Raw genomic sequence first — 27,002 nt, forward strand, 5'->3', positions numbered from 1 at the left:
ACATATTACAGCTGATTTCTTTTTCCAGTCAATTTCTTGTGTAATTTGGCACACCTCAGCCTTATTTTTCTCTGTTCTCCTTCCTTAAGAATGGCTTATTAACAGCCACCCTTCCAACTCAGATAACTTTTGATGAGGTTTCATGAAATGTTTACAGCACTTGAGTTACTCGCCACGGCCATCCTAAATGCTAAAAACACTAAACTTTAATTCTAAATTACGTAATTAACGTTAACCAGAAAAAACAAGCCAAAGTCGAAATGTTGCTGAGCTGACCTGTGGTATGCTATGTCTTCTAAAGCACGTATAATGTAAACAGAACTGGTCTTTGCACAGAAGCCTGTGGAGCTTCATAATTAACCTCAGTGTGTGAAGAGGACTCTCCATTTAATAATAGCTGTAATAAAATGTTATGGCCGACGGTGTTAAACGCTGCACTTGGGTCTAGCAGGGAAGATTTCAACTTTTCAATACGAATGAAGGCTGCAAACTGATTAGATTAATGTCTGATGATCTTTTCCGTGCTTCTTCAAGTTTGTAACACCAAACATATTAAAGGATGATGTAAGGCTCACAGGAAGAGTTTAATTAGACACACATTTACTATTTTCTTTATACTCTTTCTTTCTTGACATGTTTAATATGATTACTATCAGAGGAGAAAATGAACCTTGTGTAGTCTAAAAACTTTTTTATTTAATCAAACTGTAATGTTGTTGAACTCTGACGGACGTGTCTTTTAATCTTGTCAACAAATCCTTAATCATCTAAATCTGCCATTTATCATCTTGTAAAATGTTCCCTCTGCTTCTGTTGCACATCTCCCCCCGACACTCTCTGCTTCACCAGCCCTGTGCAGGTGGTCCAACCCCTGCCTGCCTCCTTAAACTGGGGTGTTTAAATCTCTTTACCTCTGTTGTGAACTTCACACAAAGTTTGTGGTAACAAAATCAAACTGACGAGGATCTCGTTTGAAAAACACACACACTCACGAGACAAAATAAAAACAGACTGCTCAAAGCAAAAGCAGAGCCCTCACAGCTGGTAGTACAAACACAGTGACAACATGCGTATTAGATACCCTCAGTGCCAAAAGCATAAATATGAAAAAATGTGATCACCAAGAATATCCTAAAAATGGCATTGAGGTGCGTGTTACAGTAAAGAAAAAAAAAAGTAGCCAAATTTTCATCGGAAAATGTTGAATTTTAGTAAAAACAATGCTCTGTAGTTTGATACTGTCGTTACAGACAAAGCAGATGTTTAAAGCCTTTGGACGCACATTTGAAACGCACTCATTCTCCTTATCAGCTGGAAACATTAAAGCCGTAAAATGACTTTTTCAAACGGATAAAAACTATTGAACAAACAGCAATGTTGAGCCTGTTCCAAAATTTGAATGTACATGTGTTGAAGGTGCGGGTCTTGTTGAATTATTAAACATACATTCTTTAATTTTTCGAGCCACAAAAACAACAACTTTTAATTTTCTTCTGCTTGAGTATCGGCCTCGGGTAGCTCTACTTATCATTGCTCAATCAGTTGTCTGTTTGTGCTACTTTTTTTCAAGGAGCAGTGGATTATTGGTAAGGGTGACTTTATGTGTTTAGTTACTTAAGTGGAAGTACTGTGGATAGTTTTACCTTACATACATAGATCTACCAGTACAGCTTCTGAGGTATCTGTTTACAAAATGTTATAATCTATTCAAAGGTTCTTTGCAATTTTACATTGATAAACATTATCCTTAACACATTTGGCCCACATAAAGTACTATGGCCATCGCACGGTCATTTAGAATTGTTTAAATAACTCGTGTCTTAAGTCCTTCCATCAAACAGAAAATTTAAAAAAAAAAAAAACATGGTTCACTTTTACATCACAAAATGTTAGAAATATAAGCCGTTCATAACAACCTGAAAGGTTGGGAGTTTAAAATGCAAACCGATGGAAGCAGAAGTAGAAGACTATAATGTCTCAGAGCACACAGTGTCTATTAATGTGTAGACATGTATAAATAAGAGCTTAATAAAGATGCTTAATTTCTTAAGAAATAAACAGGTGGAGTGATCTTTATCAAAAGTGGATGTTGCATCTGTGGCTAAACCACTGTACCCCCAAAAAAACTTTAAAAATCTACTGTGTGTGAGGCTGTGTAAGTAAAGCTTGCCCTTCACACCTGCGTGTAATAAACCATTTGTTGGGGGTTGTGGATTTGGCACCTCAGCATTGTGAAAGTGGGGAAACATGTTTCTGGCTGTGCATAAGATTCCTCCTTACAACTTAGAATCTCAGTTCTAAATGAAATTCAGATGTTTTTTTTAAGTATGGCTAATGTATTATTTGACTTCTAAGGCACACACACACACACACACACACACACACACACACACACACACACACAAGAACAACACAGAGAAGAAGAAGAGGGGGTCGTTTTACTACACATCATAAAAACGCAATCATTCATCTTCCAACTGTATCTTTCTGTTCTGTCTTTAGAATCATAGGTTGTTTACTGAGCCGTACTTTGGGAGTCATACTATTGTGATACAGGGGAGAAAAGGGTAAGGTTTGATAGACTAAACCCTTACACACACACACATAACTTGAAAAACCTAAAGAGTGTGTGAGACTGCTAGCTGTGTTGTTCAGCATTAAACTCATCTACAAATGTGTTAGTAAAGAGCGACTTGTACTTCTGTCCCATTAAGCAACGGTTTAACAAATTTCACTGCAAACTATAAAAGGAATCTGGATTTATATAGAACATAGTAGTGATGGATTAAGTGCAGGAAACACTAGTATAAGGTGTCTATTGAACAAATCTCCTTCAGCGTTCAAAATGACCAAAGTGAGGCCTACAGGCGTTTCTCTCGATTGGTTGTGTTCAGGGAAAAAGCAGCTAAATACACTGAGACTGCTCCACATTGTTAGCGAGTTAACTCTGGATATCTGTAGGTTTTGTCAAACTTGGAGTGAACAAAAGCAGAAAAACAGTAAAAGATGCAGACAGTGAAAGTCTGGTTTATTTCATGAACACAATGAAACATTTTACAGTCCACAGAGCAAAGTAGCATACATGATAAATAGATACACATAACATGAGAAGTAAAACTCGTCGTCTTACCACATGTTATATTCTGTAAACTTAAAATAACCACAGAAATTAGAGTTTAGTGTTTTAAGTCATCTATTAAAAAACATGAGTCAACATTACTGAAGTGACACTTTAACGATGCGTCTTATCACCGTGTTTATGATGATAAAACATGTTCTCTCGTTAGTAGATGTCAGCGCTGTCACTTGTCATGAAAATGTCCAGAGCCAGGGTTCCTCTTTAATTACCATTGATCATTAATAGGGTCACAAAAGATTTGTCACATTATCCCCATAAACAAAATGCTTTTATAGAAATCATTGTGATACAAATATTTAGATTCTTGATTCACAATGTGCACGAACTCAAAATCTTTAGAGGTTCATATTTATAAAGTATCGCAAATAATACATTTATACCATTGTATGAGCTACACTTCTTGTAAAAAACTGATTGAAAAAAGCTCCTGTCGTGACCTTCCTTCTGTGAGGACACACACACACACAGAGAGAGAGAGAGGGGGGGGGGGGGGGGGGGGGGGATCATTAGGATTGGAGGCGTTTTTGGATTTTCACTTATTGTTGGCTTTACAGTCACATAAAATTCATTCCAATTTTTTTGCCTTTGCTTCAATTAAGGTGTTTCTTTAAATCTACAGCAGCTTCCTTTTCAAAAAGTTTACTGACATAGTAAGGAAGTAGCTAGGGAACTCAGTAAGTATGAGCAACAACAGCTTAGGGACTGTTTCTACAATAAAGAGGAATTCATCATCATCTGCAGTTCATCAAAAAAAAAAAGCGCCATTAAAAACAATTCAGCAGATCCTCAAAGTATGGATACAATCTGTTTTCAGCTGTAGAGGTACGCTTCATGTACTTATCAACATGCAGTTTAGAGGCTTGCATTAGAGTGCTTTGGTACTTGGGCCTCTTTTATTTAGCACGGTTATACCATTGTGTATTTAGCTATATAAATATGCTCAAGAGTCTATTGTATGTTTGTCATGCAATTAAAAATTCAAAAATATAATTTTTAAATCAGTAACTTTGCAAATTTAGCGCGGACCCTCACCCCTCCCTCCGGCTCCCACGGCCCCGCTGTCACCGTAAGACTCATACTCTTCCCCCACGTATGCTGCTATTTCCCCGCGCCCCAATAATTCTTGTCCTTTTTCTGTTGCAGCCTCCCACAGTCCCGTTTTCGGCGTTCCTGCGCGACTCATCTCCCGGTCCCTTGGTTTCTCGAGTTTCACGCGTGTTTTCCTTCTACCCTCCCGGGACACCTTCAGTTAAAATAAAGTTTATTTTCTCGTACTCCTGTGTGTGTTGGCTCTGCTTCTGGGTCCAGCTTGTGCACTGAACTTCGGTTCATGACACTAATAGTTTTAAATAGAGCACCACAAACAACAGGTATTCCTTTAGAAATAAACTTTTCTTGTGTTACTTCTAAAAACTACAGATTCTTAACTCTGCAACAGTTAGACAGAGTTGGTTACAGTTAGGCCCTCAACAGTCAGCAAAACAAGTCATAAAACAATAAAAGAGGCTGCCTTATCAAGAGCATCCCAGCACTGTAGTTCCATTACAATCAGTTTCCTTTATTTTATCTTATCATGTCAGAGGCCAACTGAAACCAAGTCCACCTATATAAAAACACCCCCATCAGACACACAGTAGTTTCCTCAGCACTTCACAATTCCCCCCAAGGTATAGCGTTTTAACTTTTTATTTTTTCGGATCCCAGACACAGCGGTGTGAGGTAGTTAGCACACAGTTTGGACGTGTAGAAAACATTGCTTGTTTGGAACACATCAGCAGAGAGGTAGAGTTCATAGCTGTTCATAAGAGTTTAATTTAATCAAACCTCATTTTACGGATCTAAGTGGCTCCTCATCACTAGCCAATTCACCATTTTATTTAAATATCTGAATTTTCGGAATGAGGATCCAAGCGGGACACAGAGGCTGCTTTAACGCACCAGAATGCAAATATAAATAAAAGCCTGACTATCCTGAGAGCCTAGCTGCAGCGAGACCTTTCTTTCACACAGATTCCTGGATGTGCGTTGGATCCGACTTTGCTACCCACACAGAGCGTTTCTGACAGTCGGGCGCTGCTTATACAATAGAGAAAAGCAACAATACACCGTGTTTCTCTGCTCCAAGGTAAGGATGTCTGTTATACCCAGCGCATAAATGTCTCTGTGTTAACGCTGATTATTCAAACCCTGTTGAAAATGTGACACATTTGTTATCCAAAAACATTTCCTCTAAATTTGCAAAGTTACTGATTTAAAAATTATATTTTTGAATTTTTAATTGCATGACAAACATACAATAGACTCTTGAGCATATTTATATAGCTAAATACACAATGGTATAACCGTGCTAAATAAAAGAGGCCCAAGTACCAAAGCACTCTAATGCAAGCCTCTAAACTGCATGTTGATAAGTACATGAAGCGTACCTCTACAGCTGAAAACAGATTGTATCCATACTTTGAGGATCTGCTGAATTGTTTTTAATGGCCTTTTTTTTTTTTTTTTTTTTTTTGATGAACTGCAGATGATGATGAATTCCTCTTTATTGTAGAAACAGTCCCTAAGCTGTTGTTGCTCATACTTACTGAGTTCCCTAGCTACTTCCTTACTATGTCAGTAAACTTTTTGAAAAGGAAGCTGCTGTAGATTTAAAGAAACACCTTAATTGAAGCAAAGGCAAAAAAATTGGAATGAATTTTATGTGACTGTAAAGCCAACAATAAGTGAAAATCCAAAAACGCCTCCAATCCTAATGATCCCCCCCCCCCCCCCCCCTCTCTCTCTCTCTCTGTGTGTGTGTGTGTCCTCACAGAAGGAAGGTCACGACAGGAGCTTTTTTCAATCAGTTTTTTACAAGAAGTGTAGCTCATACAATGGTATAAATGTATTATTTGCGATACTTTATAAATATGAACCTCTAAAGATTTTGAGTTCGTGCACATTGTGAATCAAGAATCTAAATATTTGTATCACAATGATTTCTATAAAAGCATTTTGTTTATGGGGATAATGTGACAAATCTTTTGTGACCCTATTAATGATCAATGGTAATTAAAGAGGAACCCTGGCTCTGGACATTTTCATGACAAGTGACAGCGCTGACATCTACTAACGAGAGAACATGTTTTATCATCATAAACACGGTGATAAGACGCATCGTTAAAGTGTCACTTCAGTAATGTTGACTCATGTTTTTTAATAGATGACTTAAAACACTAAACTCTAATTTCTGTGGTTATTTTAAGTTTACAGAATATAACATGTGGTAAGACGACGAGTTTTACTTCTCATGTTATGTGTATCTATTTATCATGTATGCTACTTTGCTCTGTGGACTGTAAAATGTTTCATTGTGTTCATGAAATAAACCAGACTTTCACTGTCTGCATCTTTTACTGTTTTTCTGCTTTTGTTCACTCCAAGTTTGACAAAACCTACAGATATCCAGAGTTAACTCGCTAACAATGTGGAGCAGTCTCAGTGTATTTAGCTGCTTTTTCCCTGAACACAACCAATCGAGAGAAACGCCTGTAGGCCTCACTTTGGTCATTTTGAACGCTGAAGGAGATTTGTTCAATAGACACCTTATACTAGTGTTTCCTGCACTTAATCCATCACTACTATGTTCTATATAAATCCAGATTCCTTTTATAGTTTGCAGTGAAATTTGTTAAACCGTTGCTTAATGGGACAGAAGTACAAGTCGCTCTTTACTAACACATTTGTAGATGAGTTTAATGCTGAACAACACAGCTAGCAGTCTCACACACTCTTTAGGTTTTTCAAGTTATGTGTGTGTGTGTAAGGGTTTAGTCTATCAAACCTTACCCTTTTCTCCCCTGTATCACAATAGTATGACTCCCAAAGTACGGCTCAGTAAACAACCTATGATTCTAAAGACAGAACAGAAAGATACAGTTGGAAGATGAATGATTGCGTTTTTATGATGTGTAGTAAAACGACCCCCTCTTCTTCTTCTCTGTGTTGTTCTTGTGTGTGTGTGTGTGTGTGTGTGTGTGTGTGTGTGCCTTAGAAGTCAAATAATACATTAGCCATACTTAAAAAAAACATCTGAATTTCATTTAGAACTGAGATTCTAAGTTGTAAGGAGGAATCTTATGCACAGCCAGAAACATGTTTCCCCACTTTCACAATGCTGAGGTGCCAAATCCACAACCCCCAACAAATGGTTTATTACACGCAGGTGTGAAGGGCAAGCTTTACTTACACAGCCTCACACACAGTAGATTTTTAAAGTTTTTTGGGGGGTACAGTGGTTTAGCCACAGATGCAACATCCACTTTTGATAAAGATCACTCCACCTGTTTATTTCTTAAGAAATTAAGCATCTTTATTAAGCTCTTATTTATACATGTCTACACATTAATAGACACTGTGTGCTCTGAGACATTATAGTCTTCTACTTCTGCTTCCATCGGTTTGCATTTTAAACTCCCAACCTTTCAGGTTGTTATGAACGGCTTATATTTCTAACATTTTGTGATGTAAAAGTGAACCATGTTTTTTTTTTTTTTAAATTTTCTGTTTGATGGAAGGACTTAAGACACGAGTTATTTAAACAATTCTAAATGACCGTGCGATGGCCATAGTACTTTATGTGGGCCAAATGTGTTAAGGATAATGTTTATCAATGTAAAATTGCAAAGAACCTTTGAATAGATTATAACATTTTGTAAACAGATACCTCAGAAGCTGTACTGGTAGATCTATGTATGTAAGGTAAAACTATCCACAGTACTTCCACTTAAGTAACTAAACACATAAAGTCACCCTTACCAATAATCCACTGCTCCTTGAAAAAAAGTAGCACAAACAGACAACTGATTGAGCAATGATAAGTAGAGCTACCCGAGGCCGATACTCAAGCAGAAGAAAATTAAAAGTTGTTGTTTTTGTGGCTCGAAAAATTAAAGAATGTATGTTTAATAATTCAACAAGACCCGCACCTTCAACACATGTACATTCAAATTTTGGAACAGGCTCAACATTGCTGTTTGTTCAATAGTTTTTATCCGTTTGAAAAAGTCATTTTACGGCTTTAATGTTTCCAGCTGATAAGGAGAATGAGTGCGTTTCAAATGTGCGTCCAAAGGCTTTAAACATCTGCTTTGTCTGTAACGACAGTATCAAACTACAGAGCATTGTTTTTACTAAAATTCAACATTTTCCGATGAAAATTTGGCTACTTTTTTTTTTCTTTACTGTAACACGCACCTCAATGCCATTTTTAGGATATTCTTGGTGATCACATTTTTTCATATTTATGCTTTTGGCACTGAGGGTATCTAATACGCATGTTGTCACTGTGTTTGTACTACCAGCTGTGAGGGCTCTGCTTTTGCTTTGAGCAGTCTGTTTTTATTTTGTCTCGTGAGTGTGTGTGTTTTTCAAACGAGATCCTCGTCAGTTTGATTTTGTTACCACAAACTTTGTGTGAAGTTCACAACAGAGGTAAAGAGATTTAAACACCCCAGTTTAAGGAGGCAGGCAGGGGTTGGACCACCTGCACAGGGCTGGTGAAGCAGAGAGTGTCGGGGGGAGATGTGCAACAGAAGCAGAGGGAACATTTTACAAGATGATAAATGGCAGATTTAGATGATTAAGGATTTGTTGACAAGATTAAAAGACACGTCCGTCAGAGTTCAACAACATTACAGTTTGATTAAATAAAAAAGTTTTTAGACTACACAAGGTTCATTTTCTCCTCTGATAGTAATCATATTAAACATGTCAAGAAAGAAAGAGTATAAAGAAAATAGTAAATGTGTGTCTAATTAAACTCTTCCTGTGAGCCTTACATCATCCTTTAATATGTTTGGTGTTACAAACTTGAAGAAGCACGGAAAAGATCATCAGACATTAATCTAATCAGTTTGCAGCCTTCATTCGTATTGAAAAGTTGAAATCTTCCCTGCTAGACCCAAGTGCAGCGTTTAACACCGTCGGCCATAACATTTTATTACAGCTATTATTAAATGGAGAGTCCTCTTCACACACTGAGGTTAATTATGAAGCTCCACAGGCTTCTGTGCAAAGACCAGTTCTGTTTACATTATACGTGCTTTAGAAGACATAGCATACCACAGGTCAGCTCAGCAACATTTCGACTTTGGCTTGTTTTTTCTGGTTAACGTTAATTACGTAATTTAGAATTAAAGTTTAGTGTTTTTAGCATTTAGGATGGCCGTGGCGAGTAACTCAAGTGCTGTAAACATTTCATGAAACCTCATCAAAAGTTATCTGAGTTGGAAGGGTGGCTGTTAATAAGCCATTCTTAAGGAAGGAGAACAGAGAAAAATAAGGCTGAGGTGTGCCAAATTACACAAGAAATTGACTGGAAAAAGAAATCAGCTGTAATATGTCTTATGGAGTAATGAATCCAAATTTGAAATATGCATGGAAGAGGTCCGAAGAGAGATACAACAGTGAATGTCTATAGCCGTCTTTAACACAGCGTGGATACTCTACCGTGCTTTGAGGCTGGATTTCAGCCAGTGTTGTTGGAGCTCTTATCCAAATTAATCAAATTATGAATGTAGAAAAGTTCCACCAGATTTTGATCGACCATGTAATACCACGTAGTGTCTGATTGGCTTCAACTTCATTTTTCAGTACGACAATGATCGCAAACATACTGCCAATGTAGTCAAAGTATGCCTGGATGAAACAACGCATCAGTCATGGATTGATCTCTCCAGGGTTCGAACCTCAAGATAATCGAAGCAGTGTGGGATCATCTTGACAGAAAACAAAACAAAAGGCAGCCAGCATCCAAAGAAGAGTCTCGGATGTCTTTCAAGAAGCCTGCAGAACTAAGAAATTACAAGAAAGCTTACCTATTAGAGTTTAAGCTGTGTTGAAGAATGAAAGGCAGCTTTAACTGGACAAAAGGGGAAAAAAATCCCACATTGACAGCTAACTCAAGAGACAAAAAGCATTAGAACTCAAGTCATTACCTTACTTAAGGATAAATAAGTTAATTAATTACATTAATGCATAAGCAGAAAATAACCTACAGTAACTGCTTTGCGATATGGAAGTGCAAAAGACAACTGAAAGGGAGGATAGTTTCTATATATGTGGTTTCTATTAAGGGACAGAGGAACGATAAGAAACGATAAGAAATCAAGGACAAGGAGTGTGGTGTAGATAAGTGAGGAAATCCGATCATTACTACAAATTTAGTTGAAATTTAAATATTTTAACTATGGTGCCTCCTGTGAGGGCTGTCTGTTTTCCACATTCTGCAACGGTAAAATACGACTTTGAGGCGGATATTTGTTTTACCAAATGGACAAAACCCGTCTCCTGTTGACAAAACTCGCCTCATGGTTGACTCTTTCCCACAGAGGGGAATAAACTTATTCGAATATGAGCTTTTTTCCACTAAGACTTGTTTTATGGGGAGATGTACGAAATTATTTACCGGGTTACAAGCAATGATAATATCGGATGTTGACTCCTCAGCGTCATCATTTTCTATCTATTGAGAAAACTTATTGTTAAAGTATTGAAGAAAAAAACTCCTCCTTGGCCCCGCGGGGTGGGGGTGGGTGTGTGTGTGTGTGTGTGTGTGTGTGTGTGTGTGTGTGTGTGTGTGTGTGTGTGTGTGTGAAACAAGATCGCCTGTCGCTGGTTTGTTTTTCAGTCTCTTGTAAAAAGGACTCTCAAAAGGAAAAGTAGTATTCACTAAGGGATATTTATTCGTTTTTTACACATAGCCAGCCTGTAGGATACAAGCGGATAGAAAGTTCTTCTTTTCATCATAAGCTATGGTGTATCTTAAAGGTTTTTTACTGCGTCTGTATTATAGGAAAATAAAATTACTATTGAAATCTCTACAGGAAGTCACTCTTTATTTCCATTACAAACGCCGGTGCAACTTAAGAAAGTAAAATTACATCCGCTCTGTCTCTCTATACATCACAGAATCAGCTGCTGCATCACCGCTGTGCTTAGGGAACATGACGCAACAGGTCTGAAAATGACTAGACACTTCCAGAGTATTTCCGGTAGGGTCATAAGGTCCGGATCGAGATTGAATATGTCATATTCAAAGCCTTCTTCTTTGGGAGAGCAGATCTCATCGGACACAGGAACGCTGCAGAAGGAAATCCATCTTGTGTCTGTGCCTTAGAAATTGTGACGGACTCCTCTCTGCTTTTTTATTCCCCTCCAACAGATGGCGCGCTTCCGGAGGTTTCCCCCTCCCTCTAAAAACTTTTTTTCCCAACAACAGATGACGCGCTTCCGGAGGTTTCCCCCCTCCCTCTAAAAACTTTTTTTTTTCCCAACAACAGATGACGCGCTTCCGGGGTTCACCCCCCCCTTCTCAGGATGCGATTCGACACGGTTAGCAACAGATGGCGCGCTTCCGGGGTTCACCCCCTTTCTCAGGATGCGATTCGTCACGCGGGGGGTTTCCCACCCCCCTTCTCCGGATGCGATTCGTCACGCTCATTACACGCTTCCGGGGGGGAGGGGCGGGAGGTCAAAAGGTCGTGATTAGGGCCATCAATCACTTCGGATCAAATTTTGTCATAAGCTGTATGGGATTAACTCTCTGAGTGAAGAACATGATAAAGAGCTCCTGTGATGGTGGCAAAGAAATGAGCAGCAGACGGCCGTCTACATGTTGTAGTGGTTTACAGTCACCAGGGGGCGCCGTCACGGCCACGCAGTCAGTGGGCTGCTCTGCTTGTGCTGTTGTTGGTGAAGCTGAAGTGAAAGCAAATGTTAAAACAATGAAAAGTGTCCACTGCAGCCTCCATCTGAGCTTGTCATGTTCTTCTTCTTTGATCCTTTGTGTTTGTGCTGAACACTGCTGTCGCTCTCTTCCCTGTTCCCGCCCACTTTCTAACCAATCAGCATTGGAGCGTGCACAGCGTCGTCCACACTGAGCTTTGTTGTGAGCGTATGGACTCGTCTGCAGAACATTTGTATGGGCTCAAAATGTGGTCATAAAGATTTTGTACTTGTAAATCAGGATTTGTATGTGTAAAAAAAGATTTGTGTGTAAAAAAAAGATTTGTGTGTGGACTCAGCCAAAAAAAAAACCTCTGCAAGTTACAAGTACGAATTTTGACCGTATTTTTCTTCCTTTCATCTGATTGGTCAATGTCATGTCAATCACAAATGTAACTATCCAATCAGAGAAAAGATGGGTTTGGCTGTCAGAGGGGCACTTTTTTGACCTGACGTTCCCGTCACAAGTGTCTTCTAAGTGAAGCTACCAGGTTCAGGTCCAGCTCTGTTTATCTGGAGCTGCAGTAAATGATCCGTCCTCACAAAGCGACACAGACACCAGATATGCAAACACAGCCTCATACAACACAACCAAGAGATCCAAAGAATTATCTCTGCATTTCTGTGGCTGATGCTGCTGGAACGAAGCTGTTTGAAACCTTGTTGTTCTGCACTTTGGGACCTGAAGAGGAACCTGAACCTCTGTGCAGAGGGTTCAACTCTGAGGATTCCTGTTCAGTTTTTTTTATTTCACACGGCAAAACTTGACAACTTTATGATAAATGTACGACTTCAATGTGAAAAATTCATTTTTTTCTCTTGTTTGTTTGAAGCTGCTTCCTGTTGGCTTCAGCTGTTTGGAGTTTCCATTTTCTAAACTTCTACATTCTGAACCTTCTTCAGCTCTGAACAGATGATGAAACCCTGGATGATTTCAAGCTCACACTTTGTCTGGTAAACTTACATCTTTCATCTTTTATTCAGATTGAAGGACTGTGGTTTGTCAGAGATCAGCTGTGATTATCTGGCAGCAGCGCTGAAGTCCAACCCCTCGTATCCCAGAGTGCTGGACCTGAGTGGAACCTACAACAACCTGCAGGATTCAGGAGTGAAGCAGCTGTGTGTTCTTCTGGAGAATCCACGATGTCGATTTGAAACTCTGAGGTCAGTCACATGTTTTAGTTGTGCTGAGATGAATATGATGTGAAAGTTGTGCTGACACTGTGGATCAGTAGGCCCACACGCCTCTATACAGGAAGTCTGGTTCTACTCTTTGTAGAACTTCTGATCCCTGATCCTCTGAGTCTGACTCAGTAGATAATGCAGAGTTCTGAGCTGATGTGGGTGAGAGGACTCAGGCAGCCTGACAGAGTTGATGTCCAGGTCTTCCCTGCTTGTCCTGATATACATAAACATGAGTATCCTTGCAGGTCAGATCTCATCAGTCACACCTGTTAGTGCAGCTCTCCTCTAGATTGTAGTGTTTGTTAAACTAGGATGATTTTAGGAGCCTGGACCACAGATCTAAGGGAAGATATGACTTGGAAAGACTAAACCAACCTATTAGAGGTGTTTGCACTAACATAGATAAATACTCAGATTTACACCTTTAGTGTCTCACAAAGGGTTGAAAAGTGAATGTGCACAGAGAGGTTGGTGGTGAGACGGGCACTTCCAGCACTGTAGATGTGTTCCAGCTCAGTGTTCATGGAAATAATCCGGAGAGCAGGATTCCTTGATGAATGTCACATCTTCTTAAAGTTATAATCCACAGGGAAAACTGTGAAACTGTCGATCTGATATCTACTCAACCAATCAGGTGTTTACATGCCCTTCACTGATCTTCAGCCCCACCTTATTATCAGTTTCTCTCTCTTTTACATCTGAATTATCTTCACTTCACATTTCAGTCAGTTCAGATTTCATTAGCACGTTCACTTTAGCATAATCCATTTTAATCCAAACACCTTTCTCTTTAAACTCTGTTTGTCAGTCACAGTATATCCAGTACAATCCTCTTTTTCACTGCGTCACACACATTCAGAGATCAGAGTGTCCTGTGTGTGCTCTCATTCACTCACACTCACTCTCATATGGCTGAAGTCTGTTTGTACACAGGCTGTCAGCTGGCCTGAGTTAGGCCTGTCTCTAAAATCATTATTTTATTACTTTTATTCTGATTCATCAAAGCCAAACTCAAACATATTTATATTTACTGATTATGTTCTCATCAATAATTAACAGTCAGTACATTCAGATATGAATCATAATTCAGTGTTTAACATATTGTCACAGATGGACTGCACAGGAGATCTCCTTTATGAAGAAACTGTGAAAGTTTGTCCAACAGTGGGAAACATTTCAGAGAACATCTCAGAGAATATCTGTGAAGCAGAAACTAAACATAATAATAGAAGAAAAGCCAAATAATGATCCAAATCCTGCTCTGAGACTATCAGACAGTAAAGGCTTCCACAGACTGCTCACCTCTCAGACTTACTTAAAGATGCTGGTGCTGTCCACAGATCAGCTGACCTGCTGGGTCTCCATGATCAGCTTTGTTTCTTGGAGATAAAGGCTGAAGCCTTTAGAGCTTCAGTTCTCCAGAGCAGCAGGATGTCTGAGGTCCGCAGAAACACAAAAACACAGCAGCTAAAAATAGCTGTTCAAAGAAAACGAGGTGGGAGCTGCTGATTCCTGAGCTTTGATACTGGATTAGCTTCAGTAGTTATTCCCATCACTGCTGTAGGAGCTACATTTAGTCACAGCTGACTGTCTTCTTTGAACAATCACAATGACTACTGTTCTAAAAAACAAGCACACAAAGAACCAATGAGAGTGAAGAACATGATAAAGAGCTCCTGTGATGGTGGCAAAGAAATGAGCAGCAGACGGCCGTCTACATGTTGTAGTGGTTTACAGTCACCAGGGGGCGCTGTCACAGCCACGCAGTCAGTGGGCTGCTGTGCTTGTGCTGTTGTTGGTGAAGCTGAAGTGAAAGCGAATGTTAAAACAATGAAAAGTGTCCACTGCAGCCTCCATCTGAGCTTGTCATGTTGTTCTTCTTTGATCCTTCGTGTTTGTGCTGAACACTACTGTCGCTCTCTTCCCTGTTCCCGCCCACTTTCTAACCAATCAGCATTGGAGCGCGCACAGCGTCGTCCACACTGAGCTTTGTTGTGAGCGCATGGACTCGTCTGCAGAACATTTGTATGGGCTCAAAATGTGGTCATAAATATTTTGTAATTGTAAATCAGGATTTGTATGTGTAAAAAGAATTTGTGTGTGCGTGAATAAAATTTGTGTGTGTGTGTAAAAAAGATTTGTGTGTGGACTTAGCCAAAAAAAAACCTGCTAGTTACAAGTACGAATTTTGACCCTATTTTTCTTCCTTTCATCTGATTGGTCAATGTCATATCAATCACAAATGTAACTATCCAATCAGAGAACAGATGGGTTTGGCTGTCGGAGGGGCACTTTTTTGACCTGACGTTCCCGTCACAAGTGTCTTCTAAGTGAAGCTACCAGGTTCAGGTCCAGCTCTGTTTATCTGGAGCTGCAGTAAATGATCCGTCCTCACAAAGCAACACAGACACCAGATATGCAAACACAGCATCATACAACACAACCAAGAGATCCAAAGAATTATCTCTGCATTTCTGTGGCTGATGCTGCTGGAACGAAGCTGTTTGAAACCTTGTTGTTCTGCACTTTGGGACCTGAAGAGGAACCTGAACCTCTGTGCAGAGGGTTCAACTCTGAGGATTCCTGTTCAGTTTTTTTTTTATTTCGCACGGCAAAACTTGACAACTTTATGATAAATGTACGACTTCAATGTGAAAAATTCATTTTTTTCTCTTGTTTGTTTGAAGCTGCTTCCTGTTGGCTTCAGCTGTTTGGAGTTTCCATTTTCTAAACTTCTACATTCTGAACCTTCTTCAGCTCTGAACAGATGATGAAACACTGAATGATTTCAAGCTCACACTTTGTCTAATAAACTTACATCTTTCATTCTTTATACAGATTGTGGGACTGTGATTTGTCAGAGATCAGCTGTGATTATCTGGCAGCAGCGCTGAAGTCCAACCCCTCGTATCCCAGAGTGCTGGACCTGAGTGGAACCTACAACAACCTGCAGGATTCAGGAGTGAAGCAACTGTGTGTTCTTCTGGAGAATCCACGATGTCGATTTGAAACTCTGAGGTCAGTCACATGTTTTAGTTGTGGTGAGATGAATATGATGTGAAAGTTGTGCTGACACTGTGGATCAGTAGGCCCACACACCTCTATACAGGAAGTCTGGTTCTACTCTTTGTAGAACTTCTGATCCCTGATCCTCTGAGTCTGACTCAGTAGATAATGCAGATTTCTGAGCTGATGTGGGTGAGAGGACTCAGGCAGCCTGACAGAGTTGATGTCCAGGTCTTCCCTGCTTGTCCTGATATACATAAACATGAGTATCCTTGCAGGTCAGATCTCATCAGTCACACCTGTTAGTGCAGCTCTCCTCTAGATTGTAGTGCTTGTAAAACTAGGATGATTTTAGGAGCCTGGACCGCAGATCTAAGGGAAGATATGACTTGGAAAGACTAAACCAACCTATTAGAGGTGTTCGCACTAACACAGATTAATACTCAGATTTACACCTTTAGTGTCTCACAAAGGGTTGAAAAGTGAATGTGCACAGAGAGGTTGGTGGTGAGACGGGCACTTCCAGCACTGTAGATGTGATCCAGCTCAGTGTTCATGGAAATAATCCGGAGAGCAGGATTCCTTGATGAATGTCACATCTTCTTAAAGTTATAATCCACAGGGAAAACTGTGAAACTGTCGATCTGATATCTACTCAACCAATCAGGTGTTTACATGCCCTTCACTGATCTCCAGCCCCACCTTATTATCAGTTTCTCTCTTTTACATCTGAATTATCTTCACTTCACATTTCATTCAGTTCAGATTTCATTAGCACGTTCACTTTAGCATAATCCATTTTAATCCAAACACCTTTCTCTTTAAACTCTGTTTGTCAGTCACAGTATATCCAGTACAATCCTCTTTTTCACTGCGTCACACACATTCAGAGATCAGAGTGTCCTGTGTGTGCTCTCATTCACTCACACTCACTCTCATATGGCTGAAGTCTGTTTGTACACAGGCTAATCTGGGACTCTTCAACATTTGACCCTAGAAATAAAGAAGCTTCTTGGATGAGAGGTGAAAGGCGAAACGACTTCAAGAAACTTAAAGATGTCCAGATGCCTTTTTTTCTAAGCTCTTTAGATAACTGCGAACCTTCACAAACGCCTCATCAGTGGGACTCTCAGAGCTACCAGCCCTTTGCTACAATCACAAAGCTCTTCATTGAAATCAATGATATCAAAGCTGGAATCAAGCTATAGCCATATACACTGGTAAAGACTTCTTATCTCGAAATAATATACTGAAGTGGCAATGCAGAAATTGAAAATAGGCGGACGTGCTACCTATGCTATTAGTAGAATGGACATTGGCCTGCTGGCTAAGGAAGGCCCTGTCTCACATAGAGGTGAGAGAGGCCCCCCTCGAAGCCCCCTCTTTTATCGGGGCTTACTTAGGGTCATATCGGGGACCCCACAGTTGGAAGTCTTTTTTTTTTCTTTTATTTTTCTTTGACCAAATAAAGCTTATTTCTGTAGCTGTTGTTTTATACAGCTTTAATGTTAATATTAACATTTGCTTATGTATGTTTAGGGAGTGGTCTGATGGTACATGTCGTTGTTACATTAATAATATTCAAATAGTAAGGGTATGCTTAAAGATAAGGTAAAAATCATATCATATAATGTAAATAGCCTGTCGAATCCAATTAAACGTAATAAAATTTTAACTAAAATGAAGAAAGAACAAGTACAAATAGTGTATCTACAGGAAACCCATCTAGACTGTAAGGAGCATGAAAAACTGAAAAGAATGGGTTATACAACAGTTTTCTCCTCTTCCTATAAAACTGGACGAAGGAGAGGAGTGGCTATCCTGTTATCAAGCAAATTACTCTTTGAAAAAATATCTGAGATAAGTGATAAAGAGGGACGTTATATGTTGGTAAGGGGAAACATTGAGGGGAACCCAGTCACGTTGTTAAATATATATGCACCCCCTGGAAGCGATATTTATTTCTTTAAGAAAATTATAGATGTGATGGTAACAGAGACAGTAGGTTTCCTAATTTGCGGAGGAGATTTAAATATACATCTACAACCAAAGCTAGATATTTCCAATAGAAAAGCACAGAATACTAAAACATTAATTAAGAATATAAATACATTGATGAAGGAGGTGGGACTAATTGATATATGGAGAGACTTGCATCCCTACCAAAGGGATTATACTTATTTTTCCTCACCGCACTTGTTATACACAAGAATAGATTATTTCATAACTTTTGGGAAAAATAAAGATAAAATAAACACTTGTGCAATTGGAGCAATAGAGTTAAGCGATCATGCACCAGTATACGTGTCTGTTGATTTAAACGTGCAACCAAAACTCAATAATTGGAAATTAAATTCAAGCTTACTGAATGATCCTCACTTTAAAGGACAAATTAAGAAAGAGATTCACTTCTATATGGAAACTAATGACAATGGTGAGGTGTCTCGTCCTATACTGTGGGATGCCTTAAAAGCTGTCCTGAGAGGGGAAATTATAGCAATATCCTCTTATAAAAAAAAGATGAGAAATAAGAAATTAGAAGAGCTAGAAAATAAGAATTAGAGAAAAGGCATGAAAGAAAAACATCTCAGGATATATTGGAGGAAATTAGGAAAGCAAGAAATGAAATAAATGATTTGACCACATATGAAATTTAAAAAAAAATTAATGTTTCTTAAACAAAGGTATTATGAGGGAGGATCAAAAGCAAAGAATGTATTAGCCTGGAAACTAAAAAAGAAAATAGCAGATAATACAGTTCACAAAATTAAACATCCAGTGACAAAACTAATAAAAAAATAAACCAATAGAAGTTCAGAGTGCATTTGAAACATTTTATAAGACTCTGTATGCTAATAACACAGAGAGTAGTATAGTTGAAATTAACAGTTTTTTAGATTCTCTTGATTTACCAGTACTGAATGAAGAACAGAATAAAACTTTGATTGAAGATATAACAGAAAAGGAACTAAGAATAGCAATAAGTAAAGTTAAAATAAATAAATCTCCAGGATCAGATGGATATACGGCAGAATGGTACAAGGAGCTAAAAGAAGAATTAATACCAGTGATGCTTCTAACAATGAATTGGATCCTAAAGAAGGCTCAAGTACCTTCTAGCTGCAAAGAAGCAATTATCTCTGCCATCCCAAAAGAAAACAAGGATAAATTAGAATGTGCGTCATATAGACCAATATGTGTTCTTAATACAGATTACAAGCTGTTTACATCTATCATGGCTCGACGATTAGAAAAGTTCTTACCTAATCTAATTCATAATGATCAAACAGGTTTTATTCGAGAGCGCCAAATACAAGATAATGTGCGACGGACATTACAAATTATTAATCATATTCAAAAGAATAAAATAGAAGCAATGGTAATCAGTATCGATGCAGAAAAATCATTCGATTCAGTTAATTGGAACTTTCTTTACCGAGTCTTGCATACATTTGGCTTTCACGAAAATATAATTAAGACAATACAGGCACTTTATGATAACCCTACGGCAAGGATTAAAATTAATGGCTACCTATCAAATAGTATTATGTTGCAAAGAGGAACAAGGCAGGGCTGTGCGTGCTCACCATTATTATTTGCGTTATATCTGGAACCATTGGCTCAATATATAAGACAAAATAAAGAAGTAGAAGGTATTAATATCCATGAAAAGGAGCATAAATTAGCCTGCTATGCAGATGATATTTTAATATTTTTGGGTCAACCATCAAACTCTTTACCTAAATTAATGCAATCATTTGAATACTTTGGTCGACTATCTGGATATAGGGTTAATATGAGTAAAACACAATTGCTTAAGTACAACTATATTCCATCAGAAGAAATTAAAAATAAGTATCAATTAGCATGGCAAACAGAGTACTTTAAATATCTAGGAGTCATAATACCTAAGGATCTTACAGAACTATTAGAACGAAATTATTTACCAATACAAAAAAAAATTAAGGAACATATAGCGAGATGGAATCTAATTCCATATTTAAGTTTATATTCGAGAATAGACTCAATTAAAATTAATATTCTTCCTAAATTATTATATTTATTTCAAACATTACCAATAGAAATTAACCAGAAACAGTTTAATGAATGGGATAAAATTTTGTCAAGATACATATGGCAAGGAAAAAGGCCCCGAATTAGATTTAAAACCTTACAACTTAACAAAGGAAAAGGGGGTGGGGCTTACCTTCTCTTAGGGAATATTATTGGGCAGCACAATTAAGGCCTATGATATGCTGATGTAATCCTTCATATGACGCTCAATGGAAAGTTATTGAGGAGAGTCTGACCTCCATCCCCATACAAGCTATTATAGCAGACAGAAGCTTGCAAAATTTAATAAAAACTATTGAAAATCCATGGATCAAGTTGACTTTTAAAATTTGGGAAACAGTAATAAAAGAATATAAACTAGAAGAGGATATAGCAGTTCTTAAGTGGTGTGCATATGACACACATTTTGCTCCAAATAAATTGGACACCAGATTCAAAGATTGGACATATAAAGGATTAACAGCTTTATGTATGGTAATGGAGGAAGGCAGACTAATTAGTTTTGATAAAATGAAAGATAAATATTCATTAGAAACACAGGATTTTTATAGATGTCTACAGATGAGGCATTTTGTCAATAAAACGATAAAAGCTAAGGCTGAACTGAGTAAACAGCTGATAGACGTATTTAAAAGGGCAGTTCAAATAAAAATAGAGGTATTATAGGTGACCTCTATAAAGGATTAACAAATGTGAAATTACACTCAACCTTGTATATCAAAACAAAATGGGAAATGGAGGGAGGAATAGAGATAAAGGAGGAAGAATGGACAACAATATGGGCATATCAATGGAAATGTAGCAGCTCACAGAGCTGGCGGGAATTTGGGTGGAAATGCCTGATAAGATATTTTATTACACCTCACCAAAAATCTCACTATGAAGGTAACCCTCCCGCTTGCTGGAGAAATTGTGGAAATACAAATGCAAATCACTATCATATTTTCTGGGACTGTCATGTTATTAAAACTTATTGGAAGGGAATACATGCAGCAATACAAGAGACATTTGGAAGATATTTACCTGTGGAAAGTAAAACTCTACGTTTTGGACTTATGCCAGAAGGATGGACAAAGAACGATAAATACTTGTTTAATATTTTACTGGCAGCAGGAAAAAAAGCCATCACAAAAAAATGGCTTTCTTCAGAGAGCCCAACTATGAACACGTGGATGAACATCACACTGGACATTTACAGAATGGAGAAAATGACAGCAGATGTGAACTACAAGAGGGAGCTGTTTGTATCACGATGGAAGAAATGGATGGACTACATTAGAAAACGCAGGCCAGTTTTTGCTTTTGCATTTTGACTTTGTTAACTACTAGAAGACTACAGGAAAAATTAGTTACATTAATGGAAACAAAAACACACTCCCTATATTTATTTATTTATTTTTCTTTCCTTTTTCTTTTTCCTTATGTATTTTTTATTTATGTTGTTGCCTGTTTTTCTTCTTCTTCTTTCATTCTTATTGTATGGATATTTTAGTTGTTTAAATATAGAAAAAAAGAAAAAAATATATGTACTGAAAGATAGCTGAAGTTGATGGTATTGTATAGTGATTCTAAAATGTCAATAAAAATAAAGAAGCGGGAATGAAATGAGTCCAAGTCTTCTGCTGATTCAGCATCACATTCATCTTTGCTCCTTGTTCTGCATCCCCACCATGGACTTCATTCCTTTCCAAGCCAGCCTTGAGTGTCCTTTATTCAGCTCATCCTCTGCTTTACTTTTACACCTGATTTTAGCTGCTTTTCTTCTCTCCCTCATAACAAGACAGCTTCTTCTGCCTGAGAACATGTTGGAGTGATTTACTAATCCAGGGCTGATTTTGGGGGAAAATAGTTCCCATTTTCAAAGTAATCCCCATTTTTCCCAGAATGAAATGTAAGTAGAAATAAATGATCTAAGTGAGAACATGAGCCTTTAAAAAGGCTCTTCTGAGGCTGCTGCCAGTGGTCAAAGCCTCCAACAAAGCTCTGTAAGTACATATGTGATCATAGCTTTAGCTTTTAAATGTTTATTCTAGTTAACACAGATCAGGTGGAACAACTCAAATAAAATATCAAAAATATTAAGTGGTCATCGGTACTCAGTTTGTTCAATACTGAATACAATGGAGCACAAATTGTCCACGTTTCTGAAATATTTCTGGGTGTAACTGTCACCAAAGTGCAATTTAGACCTGGCCTGTGGTTGTTATCTAAGTGATAATCATCAATTCTACTAAAACAAATACAAAATAAAGAAGTTTGACACATTTTGTTGATATCAAAAGCACACTGAACAATTCAGTGTTGTTTTACTGCTGTTCTCTCTTCACTTCTTCTCCTCTGATTCTCTCCACATGTTGCTCTGCATCAGTGCTCAGTTTCCTGACAAAACAAGATGAAATATTGCTAAATATAATAGTATCTCATTACACTTCAACATAAGTGTTTTATTTTTGTAATTGTTTATCTGTTATTTTTCAGACTGAGTCACTGTGACCTGTCAGAGAGAAGCTGTGAAGCTCTGGCCTCAGGTCTCAGCTCTCAGACCTCTAATCTGAGACAGCTGGACCTGAGTAACATTAACCTGAAGGATTCAGGCGTGAAGCTTCTGTCTGAAGGACTGAAGAGTCCACGCTGTACACTGGAAACTCTCAGGTGAGATCAAGCATTTTTCTTTCATCAACTGACAGAATTAGCAGATTAATAATAAGGCAGTCCTCTAATAAGAGGAGAAGTGGAGGTGTTTTGAAGGGCAACGTACTCTTATGTTAACAAGACAGGAAGTAGTTCCTGGGAACTGCTTCCTTTGTTGTTGTCTAAGTAGAAACATGAAGGTGAAACAGTGATGAGTTTGCAGAGGTGGATCCACACAACACAACAATGCTGTTGCGTGCTGAAAGCAGACTTCTCACAGATTCTGAGGCTGCAGGTTTCATCACTGTCCAACCAAAATTCACTGAACCAGCAGTAAATGAACGTCCAAAACGACGCTTCATGTTTAAAAAACAGATGATCAGGGGGATTTGTGTTTACATCTTTTTTGTGTAATCTGTTCACCTGCTGTTTCAGCTGTTTGGTGGTTGTTGAGATGGTTTTGTGACCTTTTAGCTGAGATCCTGACGTTTCTGTAGATACCACACATGTCTAATTACTTTGTACAGCATGAATGGCCATAACGAGGTTTTTAACAGTAAGAAAAGTTGTAAAACTTAAGAAAATATAGTTAAAAGTCCAAAACCTTCTACGTCTGGTGGCTTGTGGTAAGGAGCAGATCAAACGAGTAAAGAATTACGTTATAATTATAAATGGCTTCAACAGCACATTCAGGTCTGTGAGACTCATTCAGACACTGAGCCGTGGCTCTGTGCTACATGCACATATTTCTGCATCTCTGCCATTCAGACACACTTTATATATAGTTTATTTTATGTAGTATTCAATACTGAACTGTACATTTAGTCTTTTTAAAGGCAGCAAGTTTTATTCAGTGTTTTCATAAAAGCCTTATTTCTATCCATTTACTGCTATTAGGAAGAACACGTGAGGTTTAAGACCTGGACCAGTTTGAAACCTTTTGTCCTCCACAATGGAAAATGGGTGGAAATAAAAATGGGTCTGACTTTAGCCAGCTCCTAATTTTATCAGTTCTACTCTCAGCGTCTCCTGTATATCTCCTGTATAAATGTTGCACTCAGCTTTGTGGTCTCCAATATCACTGAAATGCAGCCAGATGCTGCTCATTTTGCCTTTTCACTCTTTCCTGACACGCTTGCATTTCAGTACAGCTCCCATTTCTCTGTGTACTGGTCTCTACCACTACCCTTGCTGTCTATGGGACATGTCCTCTTTCACATAATGGTATGATCCCAGTCTGTCTCTGAAAGTGATTGGCCACATGGTTTGCTCATCAGAATAAAACCTCAGCCGTGCTCACATTGATTATCAGCAAGCCTGAAAATTCATCAATATTTGACATATGAAATTATCTCATGGGCTGGATTTGGCCCACGGGCCATATGTTTGACACCCCTGGTTTACACAGTTTGGTATTCAATGTACAAGTGAGTTAGCTCTCAGCTAACTAGCAGACAAGCTAACTGCTGGGACTGCGTCTTTCTAACAAGAGCGTCAGACACTCAGACTGGTTTCCTTTGTGGATGATGATGTGTTCTCACACTGATCCTTCATGCTGATGCTGCCATCCATCCACTGCTCCTGGATTCCTCATCATCATCTCCATCAGCCCTCACAATACTCCACCTTCATCAGCTTCATGTTCAGCAGCCTGGATGGACAGTAATTCTTTCCATGGGTTATGGTGGGACATTGAGAGCTGAAGTCAAACAGCAGTGAGAAATGAAAGACTGATTCATTTCTATTTAGTCTTGTGATGTGCAGCTTTGTTCAGAGCATTAAGGCCCAGCAAAGATCACTGAGGTCATAGAGTCAACAAGACAAAGAAAAACTCTTTCAACAGTCCAGGTTGAGTTGACAACATGAACTGCATTTATCTTCCTCTGACTGACATGTTCTTCCTCCTCTGCACCGAGCCAGCTGCTAAGACTCACAAGCTCATTGACATTTTCTGATGATAAAGAAACTCTCTTCTTCTGCACAATATGAGCAGCAACAGAGAAGAAGCTTTCACAGGTACAGATGTTGCAGCTGTGGCCAAGTACATGTGCTGCATGTTGGAGCAGCACTCTAATGGACAGGCCTCTGTACTGATGGTGGGCTCTGCTCTGTATCCACCACACTGTTCTCAGCTGAGTCTTCCTCCTGTTCACACTCTGATGAAGCACCAACAGGGCCAACTTCTTCTCTGGTGGCTCAGATGTTGTTGCTTCCACAGGTTTCCCTCCAACAACCCTCTGTTCCTTCAGTAAGTTCAGTAAGATGTGGGTAAACACTTGAGCTCCTTGAATCTGGCTCCAGCAGCAGTTTTCACATATACAATGTTGGCATTTTGCTTGCGTGTCTCCAGGTCTGTTCTGAATGTAGACTTGAATTTGACCACGTAGGCGGGGTCATCATCTGAGCTCTCCATCACCTGAGAGAGATGACAAAACACAGAATCACAGAGCATGAAACCAACGTTTCTCCTCCCAGAAGTTCAGTCACAGACCTGCAACAGAAACAAGAAGATTCAAATGACGCAGAGCTTTCATTTACTTATATCCACAAACATGTCCTCTACATATTCATGCTGTATTTACACACACATACAGAGGCTGTTTGTCTCTCACACACAGACAGGACACTGAGAAATACATCATGTTAAATATACCTGCAGGCTTCCAGCTGTGCGCTTTGTCCCTGTCAGCTGTGATCGCCATGGCAACCTTGGTGTTGTGCGCGATGCAGGGACGTGTTCAAAGGCAGACGTCTGGCAGCAGCATCATATTTGATGCACTATCTGTACTGAGTGTGCTGACTGTATTTCAAATGTCCCACTGCTGTGCAACATGAATCACATGTTCTGCACGTTTCTGTAACTCCCAGGTAACCATGGTTACCCAGCTACGTCCAGTAGTCTCCAGAGAGACCAACAGCAGGTTCATGTTGTAACGCCGTGGCTTTCGTAGTCTCTCCTTTTTCTACAGCTCATGTGTTCTTCTTGTGATGCTGCGTCTTGAGGCTCATACATGCCGTCATTTGTTGATCCTAAGAACGTTCCTCAGACCGACTTCTTCAACAACAGATAACTTTAGTTGTATCAACACTGCCTCCTGGAACAGTTTAAAATGAACATGTCAAAGATCTGTACCTGTCTCCATGTTTCTGTCCCCGCCCCTTTCTTTCTGTCCTGGGTCATGTGAGCGCTGCAGTAGTATTAGGCCCACCCTCAATGCTCCCATTGGCTGAGACGCATAATGACGCCCATTTCAAGCCAGCACTGATCAACATCCCTCCTGTGACCCATGGCTGTTATATTCAGAGCCAGTGAGCACTTTCACAATAATCATGATTTTAAAAACTGTGATTAAAATAATTGCTGACGTTAATCAGTTAATGAGTTAACGAGATAATAACAGGTTAAGTTGCCCTAATAATTAGACTTTGGTGACAAACTGATGTGATCTCCATGTTTCCTTTGTTGGACTGTGGGCGAGTGTCAGAACTGAATGTACTGAGTAACATGTAGAGTTTAAACATGTGTCAGTTCCAGTTTTAGAGCTCTAAAGTGCAGCTATCATGTTAGGAATATGTTAGGAATAGACAGGAACACTGAGCACACTGAGGTCAAATCTTTATTTTACCACTCGCTGCATTCTTGATGTTCATGAATTCAGCAGCTTCATGATTGTCTGCAGCATTAATCTCATATTTCCATTAAAAGTGTTGAATTTGACTGTTTGATGTTCTTTATGATCTCTGGCACCAGTTCATCTGTAGGCTGAGCTCAGTCCATCCATTTAGTGAAATGATGTTTAAAGGTCTCCTGTTCTGTGAGCGTACACAGATCCTGAAGCAGGAAGCCTGGGTTACAGAGAAATGATCATCACTGTGATGATGCTCATCATCTCTGACTGGGATTTGAGGTTTTGTCAAAGCAGCAAAGAAAGCCTGGCTATGTTGGACTGGGTGTGGCAGCAGCTCCCAGTTTGAGTTCAGGAGACAGACACCCTCTCTACTTTGAAGATCAGCTTCAAACTTTCCTTTTTGATAAAGCTTATAGTTCGAGCTGGATCAGGTGACCCTGAACCATCCCTTAGTTATGCTGCTATAGGCTCAGGCTGTTGGTGGACTTCCCATGATGCTCTGCTTTCTTCTCCCCTCTTTTCACTCCTGATGCTTTTATATGTCACTACTGCATGTCCTTAACTTTTGTCTC

The 27,002-nt window shown here is 39.0% G+C and overlaps 1 protein-coding gene across 1 annotated transcript in view; it reads left to right on the forward strand.

Annotated features, from left to right (window-relative positions):
• The first annotated feature begins 11,124 nt into the window (after positions 1-11,124).
• LOC143413436 (NACHT, LRR and PYD domains-containing protein 12-like) overlaps positions 11,125-27,002 on the forward strand; it is a 56,878-nt gene continuing 41,000 nt past the window's right edge. Inside the window, exons 1-4 of the mRNA XM_076876519.1 lie at positions 11,125-11,129; positions 12,890-13,069; positions 15,929-16,108; positions 22,649-22,822. Of these exons, the coding sequence (XP_076732634.1) occupies positions 11,125-11,129; positions 12,890-13,069; positions 15,929-16,108; positions 22,649-22,822 (539 nt within the window). The remainder of the gene's footprint in view (positions 11,130-12,889; positions 13,070-15,928; positions 16,109-22,648; positions 22,823-27,002) is intronic.

The sequence above is a fragment of the Maylandia zebra genome, linkage group LG2 (genome assembly GCF_041146795.1).
Source record: "Maylandia zebra isolate NMK-2024a linkage group LG2, Mzebra_GT3a, whole genome shotgun sequence".
In the NCBI taxonomy this organism is placed as follows: Eukaryota; Metazoa; Chordata; class Actinopteri; order Cichliformes; family Cichlidae; genus Maylandia; species Maylandia zebra.